The sequence below is a fragment of the Pogoniulus pusillus genome, chromosome Z (assembly GCF_015220805.1).
Source record: "Pogoniulus pusillus isolate bPogPus1 chromosome Z, bPogPus1.pri, whole genome shotgun sequence".
Lineage (NCBI taxonomy): Eukaryota > Metazoa > Chordata > Aves > Piciformes > Lybiidae > Pogoniulus > Pogoniulus pusillus.
Window position 1 is genome coordinate 90,502,365 of NC_087309.1, and position 11,156 is coordinate 90,513,520.

Consider the following 11,156-nt stretch of genomic DNA (forward strand, 5'->3'; position numbering starts at 1 on the left):
CTAACAGTGCTGCTGACAAGACTGAGGCAAAGAAGCAGCCATTCAATACCTCAAGCTTTCCTACGTCCTGGTACACCATTTCATCCAGCAACAGACCAACATTTTCACTGGCCTTTCCCACCTATGTGTTTCCAGAAGCCTTCCAGAAGCCTTCCTTGTCTTGGACATCCAGGAACAGATTCAACTCCATTTGAGATTTAACTGTTTTAACTTCATCTCCAAATGCTTGGACACTTGTGCATTTGTCCCAGGCCACCTGCCCTTGCTTACACCTTCTGGATGCTTCCTTTTTGTGTTTGAGTTTGGCTGGCAGTTCCTTCTTCACCCACTTCGATCTTCTGCCATTTTTGCCTGATTTCCTGTTCCCTGGGTTCGACTGCTCTTGGACAAGGAGGAGATGACTTTTGAATACTAACTGGCTTTCTCAGGCACCTCTTCCCTTCAGGGCCTCATCCCTGAGACAATCCCAAGCAGAAGTGACCAAAGTCTGCTTCCAAGGTGCAGCACTGAGGGCTTGTTTTTCATGTTCCTCCTTCCTCTCAAGAGCCTGAACTTCACCTTCTCATGGTCACAGCAGTCAAGACCTTCAACATTCACAGTCCCAGCAAGCCTGGAGGTATGAGGTCCACCAGGCCATTCCTCCTTAGCTGCTCCATCACTTGAGTCAGGATTTTCCCAGTGATGTGTTCCTGCTGTCTCTTGGGTCCCTGACAACAGATAATAGTGTGGTTGAAGAACTCCATTATTAGGCATTGTATTAAGTGCTCATCTTACCTTCTAAACAAACTATGGAATCTGGCATGTCTTTGCCTGCGCTTTTGGAAAAGCATGGCCCAAATCAAACCTCCTCTCAGTGTGTCTGACCATCAGTCAATAACAAGTGGAAATAGGAAGACATATTCCCAGATGAAGCTGCTAAATCATAGAGCACATTCTGAAGAACAGGCTTTTGTGAGAACCAGCTGAGGAACTGGAGTTGCTTAGTCTGGAGGAGGCTGTGGGGAGACCTTCTTGCTCTTTACAAGTCTCTGAAAGGAGGTGGGGGTTGGTATCTTCTCTCATGTAACAAGTGATAGGAGGAAATGGCCTTGAGTTGTGCCACAGGAGGTATAGCTTCACTTTTAGAAGAAACTTCTTCATTCAAAGGGTTCTCAGGCACTGTGACAGGCTCTCCAAGGAGGTGGTTGAATGCTCATCCCCAGTGTTTCAGAGACACAGAGGTGTGGTGCTGAGGGACATGGTTTAGCACCAGCCTTGGTAGAATTAGAGGGTGGTTGGTCTTCATGATCTTTGTCTTTTTCAGCCCAAACAATTCTATGATTCCAAGTTGTTTGTTTGTTTGACTTTGTGTCCTTGTGTCTGCATTGCAAGCTTAAAGCAAGATTTGGGCTCACCACCTTCACCACCCTGGTCTGAGCAAGCTTCCTGCCCTGTTGCTGGATTTCAGGTAGATGAAGCACTGGGAGGAGTACCTGAAGTCTTGCAGGCAGAATAAAAAATGAGAGCAGACTGTCAGATTAGTCTGTGGCGGGCATTTTCATCTTCACAGTAAACCCGCGAAACAGCAGAGCTGCTAGATTTCTGAGGATAAAAGCTGAGTCCTATACACATGGTGCACAGCAGATGGACTGGGCTGTAAGCTTGATGGTAGGAATTTGGTGGTGAAGAAACCAAGACACTGGAAGCAATGGCAGACATAACTCAGGTTCAATTACTAGACTGGTAGTCATGGAAGCACCTATTTTGTGCTAATCTATCCTAAATCTCTACAGCTGTCCTTGCAGTTCATTCCCAAAAATGGGAAACTGCATCCCACACAAGGAGTCAGAACAAGATCTACTTTTTCAGAGGCACACTGCATGCTTTGCTGCTTGCTGTAGCAGTATGATATCCAGAGCATCACAGAAGGGAAAAGCTTGGGTCTAATAGCTAGGTCCTTGCTAGCTCTTTCCTCATTTGCTGGTGCTTTTTGCTAAGGACTTGCTCTACTGTTGCCTAGGTGTTCCTCTGGGACAGCTTTTCACGTCAGACACTAGCTCATTTCAAAGCAGAAAGTTAAGCTGGTGATGTTTCTGCTACCCTCCCTGCTTTAGCAAAGAGCATCTTTTCCCCTGCCTACTGGTAAGGCTTCTGGAGGGTCTTGGTCAGCCTCTCTCCCGGGAAGATAGACCTGACCCATCCTCTAGACTAGCTGTGGTGTCATGGACAAAGTGCAACTGGCCACTATGATGTTGAAAACCAAGAACAGATGCATTACCTCAGCAGTGTTCATGCAGCTATGGGTGTAGTGAAAGGAAAATATGTGTCCCCGGGGAAAAAAGCACATGCTACTGAATGCTTTAATACAATACACCAACATTTGAAGCAAAACAAGGTCCTGTCGTCATCCTCAAGGAACTGCACTCAGCTGTGGATAAGTTAAAAAAAGAAGTGCTTCTCAGCCTTGAGAAAACCTCAGCCCTCACCAGAACTAGGAACCTTCTGTTCATCCCATTGTTTCAAACAAACCGTCCACAGAGCAAAGGTGGTCACGTGTACAGCCCGGTGATAAGCACAATTTGGGAAGGTATTTTGCCTACAGTTTTATCTTTGCTGAGAAAAAGATATGAGGGGGAGAAAAAAAAAAAAAAGAGAGAAAAAACAATTGCTGCTCTGTAGAAATCTAGAAGGGAACCTCATCTGAAACACAAAACCTATAGCAGCAACCATCTCTAGGAAAGGGAATCCCTAACATAAGAGACTGGTGGTTATGTGTAGTGTCATGAAGCAGCTACTTCCAGGAAGAACAGAGCTGTCTTTATGAGTTTCTGCTTGAAATCAGTATGAAAAATAGAAGCTCTGTCCCAAGCCAGATGGTGGAACAAGACTAGTCTTCTCAGCATTTTGTTTAGTTGTTGTTCAAAACTTCTATGATTTCCCCTTGCCCCCCTCTGAATAGCGGTCTCAAAAGGGGGTGATGGTACCTTTAAACCACTGTCTGGCCTAAGAAAACAGGCAATGAACCATTTTGTAATTATATTGGAAATGCTTTGTCTACAATAATTAGAACAGTCATACAGAATTTTCAAGAGTCAGCTTAAAATTTAACACACACAATATATTAAATTTCAAAAGATCCCCAATGCGTTGAGATGGTTGTATTCACTGACAGGCAGTTCTCTCCAAGTTCACAAAGGCCCACCAAGGGGGTTTGCACTGCTGCTGTCCAGGACACACCACTCCAGCATATCTGAGTCAAGGTGGAAATCAAGCTTCACGTGCCAGTGGGTCGACAAGGTTCCAAACCACATGTGTGCCAGTAAAGCCTGAAGGGTTTGGTTTTTTTAACTCATGCACAGTAGCAAAGGAAGCTCCTGCAGTAGCTAGGCAGCAATGAATCAAAGCAAGCTTCACATCTATCTCCAGGGTCAGGACCAAAGCTGGCAGAGGGAGTGAACTACTTGATGTGCAGTAGCTTCAGGGAGCTTGCAGATCGCATGACTTTAACAGGCCTGTGAAGGTTGATTGTGTCCTTGTCCTATCATGTGGCTGCTGTAGAGCCAATCCCCATTTAACAAACACCAGTACAAGCCCAAAACATTATCTTATCCTAACCAGTACAAAACTTAAGTATATCTTACCATGAACTGTAAGTACTTGTGCATACTTTTTAACAGAATAGAAGATCTAGAATTTCTAAAAAGACCACCACAGAATCTTAGTTTAAGCCCGGGCAACTGCACACATACAGGAATTACAAGGCCTGGAATAAAAAGCAGGTAAAGTAGTTTCTTGACCAAGAGGCAGGGGTGATGTGCCATCACCTTCATTTGAGCTTGCATACTAGAGCTTTTATACAAATTGCAAAGTCAGTTGAATTACTTTATTTCTTTATGCTTTTTAGAAACAACTATGGCTGGATAGAACAACAAACAGCAGGAAGTGAGGGTGGAGTCCTTCACTCATTCACTAATGCATACAAAACAAGTATCACAGGTTATTCACTGGCCCTTTTATGATGTCTGACATTGAACACCCCCTCTAGGGTGGTGCTCATCATCTTCATAGACTTCTCCATTATAGTGGTGTTTTCTTTTCTGAGATGGATCAAAGTCCACTAAATCCACTTGCTCCATTTCCTCAGTTTCTTCTATTTCCTGCCTTGCAGGTAGTAGCTTTTCAAGTAGAGACAGCTTGTCTGAGGAAAGGAAGCCATTCTCTGGAAATTTCACCTGAAATCATCAAGAACTGAAGTTAATCAGGTCTGCCTGAACTGGCCTTTTTCTATTTTACTATGGGTCAAACATGTGCAAGAGCCAGCTACATTGCCACAGAGGACTTAAACATGGCATTTAGAAGAAATACCTAGTCCACTAGAGTATTTTTTAATAATAGCAAGAAGATGATAACTTAAACAAGTCTTATCTAACGTTTCTTCTGCCTCAGGCTGCCCTCTGGAATCACCCTAGAGGCATCAGAGATATGGCTCAATCTCTTCTAAAACCACTGCAGACACAGCCTGCTGATACAGCTCCCAGCCCAAGCTTCTCTTCAGAGACTAAATCAGCTTTTTCCAGCTTATTAATTTGCTTCAGCACAGGGAAAGCTACTGAGCCATCCCTGCCCCAGGAGGATACAAAGTAAGGAACAGGTCAAACAAGTGAAAATCCTCAGGGTATCTGGAGAAATTCTAGTATTTAACAAACTTTCAGCACTGAATGTTCTGGAAGTTTTGTCCATTCTGAACTGTAATGCAGCAAACAATTACATGTTAAAACAAATGAAAATCAGGACATCTGAATTATCTCTTCTTACTTGAGGTAGAGGTTAAAATAAGGGTGTAAGCTAGACCTGACCATGGAAGCAAGTTGACTTACCCTGAATTCTATGATCAGAGGTCCCTTTTCATATGGTCTGCGGTATATCGGCATTCCTTCATTCAACACACACTTAATAGCCCCATGCTTGATAACCTGCCCTAAAAAAAAAAAAGGGAAAAAAAAGGACTATAAAAATGAAGAGACAATGCAAGCAACAGAAACAGATTTGGTTTTAACCCTTTTCAGCATTTGTGTAACCTTCTATGCTGTGGTTAATTACAGCAATATGTAGTAGTCTCATGGGGACTTACTGCCTGGTAACTTCTGTGTAGCAAAGCACATTGGTAGTTACATTACTGCAATCTCGTTATGCTTCCTAGAGGAAGCATACTTAAAAATTCATGAAGTCCTCCATCACTTCCAATACTGAAAAAGTGGTTTTCAGAGACCCAGGGCCTTCAATTTTCATGACGCATCCTCAGGATACAAGTATGTCCATGAGGTAACGTCTGTTACTGTATCATGCAAAGAGAGTTACTCCTGACTGCTATCCAAAGACCTTTTTTCTTTCTTCAATATTTGTACTGCAAAGACCAGGAAAAAAGCCCAAAACACTACCTTTGCACCAGAACACATCCCTTGTACATCAAGATAGGATGTTTCTATTCTTTTAGATTTCCAGCTTATATTCATGTATGCCTGGGACTCCTAGCAGAAAGCACTTACCAGGGTGGGAGGTAATAATGATAGTTCTGTTATCCAGTGTTGTGATGGGCTTCTGAAAGCCACACAATGCTTCAACCAGCTGAATATTCATAAGCATGTGAAGCTCTTCATGTCGTCTAGGGCAGAACCAAACCAAAAACAGTCAGATAGGGAGGAGCAAGAAAAGGTCATACCCTGCTTCACAACTTGGTAAGGACAAAAAAGCTGCAGTTTTAATAGACAAGGACACAATACTGGATATTGATGCAGCAATCAGGGCAATGCTTCTCATGTTGAGAGACACTGCTGACCAAGCCCAGCTATCCACAAGACAGAAGTGTTTTCTGTCAAAAAAAAACATGGTAAGGTTCACTTGCATCCAGTTTCACTTCACCATTCTTTCCTAGTTCTAGGGCCAAGTTCTCTCTCAGCCTCGTAAACACTGCAACTGGGACAACTGATCGCTTGCTCTATAGGAGATGAACACTTTAAGCACACCAGCTAGCTCTGCATTGTCCTGCTACATTCCAAGAGCTGGTACTAGGAACTTTGAATGGGTGACAGCCACTCTGGAAAAAAAGCACCACAAAGTATCTGGAAACAATAATTACCTGTCTGTTCTGACCTCAGCATGCCAATGTTGACGTCTGCATGCTCTGCATGTTTAAGGGATACAAAACCCTCCAAATAGTCTCTTCAAACAACTGTTATCTCACTCACTCTGTTTAAAAGGTCTCTGGAATGAGACTTGCCCAAAAAGCTTATTTGAGACTCTGACAGAAAGGGAACATTCCAACCACGGGGTTACAATTCTGAGACAAAATGAAGTAACATCTATAGTTAACTAAGGACATCAGAAATGGAGAGAGTGGGCAGGAAACTGGACAAAAAATATGCCAGCAGAGTCATAAATCCAGGCCTCAGGTAACCATGCAAAGAGTTTGGCCCAGATTGCTCTTCTGGCACAGCCGATTTGGCATCTGGTTTCACTGGATGTTAAGCAAAATCAGCTGAGTAAGCTTATCCAAGGCAAACAGAGCTGATTCTTAACCTGTGAGCTCGGTGTTCTTTGGCACCAAGATCTGGCACCAGCTTCCAAAGCTCAACACTAACCAGGACAGTCAGACAGGTCTCCAAAGAACTTCTGACTCGCCATTCTCAAGTACAAGGCCAGTGGCTGATGCTGAGACACATGCCAACTCTACACTCAGCATGTGCCTCTGCATCCACTGATGCCCTCCTCACTGCTCTGAACAGAAACAGGGAGACACCAACTGCAACAACATTTCTGTGAGATTAACAGTGCTGGTTTACAGCAAGCTGGAACAAAGAGGCTTGTAACACCAAGCAGCATTGGTCTGATAACACTGTGGTAAGTGCTGCTTGAGTCACTTTGGCTTTTCCAAGGAAGAATTACAATCACCCTGATCACCCTGTCCAGTGCACTTGGGCAGGAAATTAAGTATGGGAAGCCACCTTTAGTCAGAATGCTGCAAACCAATAGGCTTGTCATGAATAAGATCCCTGACCAAAAGTGAAGAGGCTAGAAGCTTTCTGTGCCTTGAGGCCAAGTGGGTGACAAAGTACTGCCTATGTGAAGTGGTGATGGAATGATGTCCAGAAAGAGCACATAAATAATCCTAAATACTTATTAAACAGATCTCAGTACTTGTGAGTGGCAACCATGAAAGCATCTTGGGAGTTCATACAAAGGAATTCCTGAGTTTTACCTTATAAATATTGAGTGGTCTTTTTGATCCAGGACAATAATAATGTCCCCTGGCTCTAGTCCTGGCTCTTGGTCTCCTTCCCCATGGAATGTTATTTTCTGACCATCCTTCATTCCTATTGCAAAAAACAAACACACATTTTTTATATTTTTAAGTAAAAAGCAGAAATAAGTATTTTAATAGACACAGTCTTGTAGTAGATCATCACTGGATTTGAACACTGAGACCTTCCCTTTTTTTTCTAGTCCACTCACACATCCAACAGATTTTTGTGGTGCCAGTGTGAACTGTGGCTCAGGATCATTAAGCTTAATTGTAGCGAAAAACAGCCACCTGCCAAGTCCTTAAGGGAAATATTACCAGAACAACTTTAATTACATGCACAAGTACTGAGAAAGAAACATACTACAAAAAGCATTTTGAGAGCAAATGACAATCGGCTTCTTCAGTTGTATAAATACATACATGTGGCAGAGCTACTTAGGAAGCGTTATCTCAGTGCCTGTCAGTGGAAAAAACACGCTCCCTAAGACCATAACAGTCATGTAAAAAAACATTCCACCCACACAGAAGTCTCTGTACCACAAATTCTAGCTGCCTTATGCTAGCTCAGTCTGTTTTTCTGTAAGGAAAAAGAATCTATTACCAGTGATTTCCCTCAGTCATTTTTAATGCTACTATAGGATTTTCCCTGTTGAAAACAAAGCCAGGCATCGCCTAAGGTGTGCTTACACGTGTGCAGCAGCTGCAGGTGACAGTCATGCACAAGTCTGTAGTAGCCACATGCCTGTCAGCTTGCTCTGTCTTACAAGCTGTGGTACTCCAGAGCCTTCTCCCACCTGCCTTTGAGCAGCCTCCTTAGAGCTGCATTTGTCACTCTGCACTTGCATTCTCCCAGCACCTTATAGGTTCATGTATGGAGCTGAGTTTTGCCAGGCAGAGGGTCCGGGTCCCTGCACTGAGCAGTGCTGTCAGAGCTGTGTAGCAAACAGTTCTAAGCATGAGTGGCTTAGGACTGTCTTTGCACCCTGTTACTCCAGCAGACCTGGTTCCCCTTCACACTGAAGCATAGTAGAAGCAATCGGAGTCTGCAAGTTTCTCTGCAGGCAAGCTGAGAGAACAATGAATTCCATTCAAGTCAGCCCAGACAGACACCTTGTGAGGGTGCTCACAAATAGTTCACCACTTAGCATCCTCTCTGTGTTCAGCAGTGCTACTCACCAAACCAACACCATGCATTTGCTAAAGCTTCCATGTTAAGTGCTGCAGCCACTCAGCACATCCAAGCTCAACACTTCACTTCAGGAGAAGACCTTACCTTTTTCAATGTGAACTTCTAGGATCTTCTTCTCTCTAACAATTTTTCTGCCATTGCAGCTCTTACACCGGTCCTTGGGGCTGATACGCTCCCCATGTCCCTGACACTCCATACACACAGACTGGATCTGCTGCACCATTCCTGGCCCAATCTGGTGAATTCTGATCTGCATGCCTGTTCCTCTGCAATTTGGACAGCATTCCACAGCACCTTTCTTACCACCACGACCTGAGAAGAATGAACATTGGGAAGGATGGTTATATGCTGCCAGAAAAAAAAAAAGTATCCAGAAGCTTTGGATGCAACTTAGTAACTTCAGCTTCTCATTACCTTCACATTTGTCACAGATCACGTTCTTCTGTAGGGCAAGTTTCCTTGTTGCACCATTGTACATGTCTTCTAAACTTACTGACAACTGATGGACCACATTTTTACCTGCAGAATAAACAGAAATACTTACTCAAGCTTGAAATCCACCTCTTAAAATGGCAGTAAACTTCCCAAGTCACTAAACCCAACTCGGGACGTACCAAGTCAGTGAACTTTAACATCATGTTTTAATACAGTGTTTTTATTTTGTTTTGCTGGTATTACTAATAGGTCCTTCCCATCTGAGGTCAAATTACGTAACAATTCTAGTAGCACTATCAGTAATACCTGTCTGTTAAAAGTAAGTCAGACTCTCAGGTGGAAGAAACAGTAGCAAAACCAAAATACACAGAATTGTCGAAGTTTTATAAGGCAGGACCTCAGTTTTAACAATATGACTGATTGTGTCTCCTACACAGAAGTGGGAGACACTACCTAGAGTCAGCACAATGCTTTTCTTTCTCTCATGGGAGGTCTTTCTGGGAAACTGAGTAATTAAATTTTTACACTTGGGAATTCATTAGAATTTTAGCTACTGTAGACTTAATTTTGCTAAAGACACAAAGTTTGAGTCATTAGAAACACTTAAATGCACCAATAAAAATTTGACATAAATCCTTTTTTAATGCTTTACTCAACCGGTTCTACCACGAGAAGAAACGGGGTCAGCGCTACTGTTAACATGTTTAGTGAACACTAGAGCCTTTCCCACTGTGATTAATCTGGACTTTTAACTTCTGAGCAGCATTTTGCTGCAGCTTGGCCTCAGCTCCACTGAACAGCAGAAAACGTGGAGGTTTCACAGACTGAATTTGATCTGGCTATCTTATTTAGACAGTTATTTGTAATGAAAGCCCTAATTCACATCTTAAAGTATGTTGGCACTCTGTTTCTTATTTAGCCTATTAGTAGCTGGGCTTATGCTCAGATCGAGGTTTTTTAAACACAGTAGCTGGTTAGTTATTAACACGAGACAAAACACCACTGCGTGAGCTAAACATACTACCCTACTCGTTTCAAGTGTTAGGGACACCTGACTAGAGACAACAGCTTCTGCGACTTTGCGAGTAAGACTGTGACTTCTTTTTAATACGACTAAAAACCCCTGATCTACAGCATTGTTCTCAGTGACTTAGATCCTGTCGACCACAGCATTCATGCTGAAAAGTTGGGAAAAATGTTGGAATCGGGCACGTTACCTCGCCTCTCTCTCTGCATCCTCCCACCACCGCCAAAGAACATATCGAATATGTCCATGGGTGACCCAAAGCCGCCACCAGAGCCACCCTCTTTGATGGCCTGCTCGCCTCCTTTGTCATACAGATCCCTCTTCTTCGGGTCCGACAGCACTTCGTATGCTTGGGAAATCTGCTTAAACTGCGGGAGACGCACGTCGTGCCTCAGGCACAGGAGCCTTCAAACGCCTAGGGAACACTCCACCGCCACTCACGTCTTTGCTCCCCTACTCCTCCCCAGACCCTCCCGCCTTCCAACACACATACGACTCCCGGGCCCTCCGTCCCGCCAGGTTCGGCCGCCGTCCTTCTCGCCCTCTGCCCCCCGGGCATCCGATCCCACAACCCCATCCTATCCCGTCGGAGACTCTAGGCTTCACCGCTAGAGCACGTAGCCCCGATCCCGTCCTGCCGCGACCCTTTTACCAGCCCACTCCCCACTGCGGGCATCAGAACCCGCATCCTAGTCCCGTCCCGCTGCCGATCTTCTCATTCACACCAGCTCCCAGAGCATTCGTCCCCGCAACCCCGTCCCATCCCTCCGCCGACCTCTTCCTTCTCCACTCCTCAGGCACCCGTCCCCGCAGCACCACGCCGTGCAACACGAGCTCCTCCCCCCCCAACGCCGGAGCATTCCGCTCCGCGGCCCCGTCCCGTTCCACCGCCCTTCTGTACCTCCACCCCGTCCCCGGTCACCCGGCCCCGCAGCCCCGTTCCATCCAGCTGCCGACCTTTTCGCCCTCATTGGGGTTCTTGTCGGGGTGGTACTTGAGCGCTAGTTTTCGGTAGGCCTTCTTAAGCTCCTCGGCAGAGGCGTTCGGCTTCACGCCCAGCACATCGTAGTAGGTAGTTTCCTTCACCATGGCGGAGGACGGCCCCTGTGCGGCAGGTCGTCCCGCACCCCGCGACGGCCGCTCAACCGGAGACGATCCCGACTTTTCTGGAAAGTTCGCAGCCGGTCCCGCAGCCGGGTACTTCTGAGCCGGCAGGGCACGGCACC

The 11,156-nt window shown here is 45.0% G+C and overlaps 1 protein-coding gene across 1 annotated transcript; it reads right to left on the bottom strand.

Moving 5' to 3' along the window:
• Positions 1-2,978: 2,978 nt before the first annotated feature.
• On the bottom strand, positions 2,979-11,146 carry DNAJA1 (DnaJ heat shock protein family (Hsp40) member A1). Its single transcript, XM_064140580.1, has 8 exons — positions 10,888-11,146; positions 10,121-10,298; positions 8,883-8,987; positions 8,553-8,780; positions 7,235-7,349; positions 5,526-5,641; positions 4,857-4,957; positions 2,979-4,211 (listed from the first exon to the last, which is right to left on the bottom strand). The coding sequence occupies exons 1-8, from the start codon at positions 11,017-11,019 to the stop codon at positions 3,993-3,995; spliced, it is 1,194 nt and encodes a 397-aa protein (XP_063996650.1). The 5' UTR covers positions 11,020-11,146; the 3' UTR covers positions 2,979-3,992.
• Between the last annotated feature and the right edge of the window lie 10 nt (positions 11,147-11,156).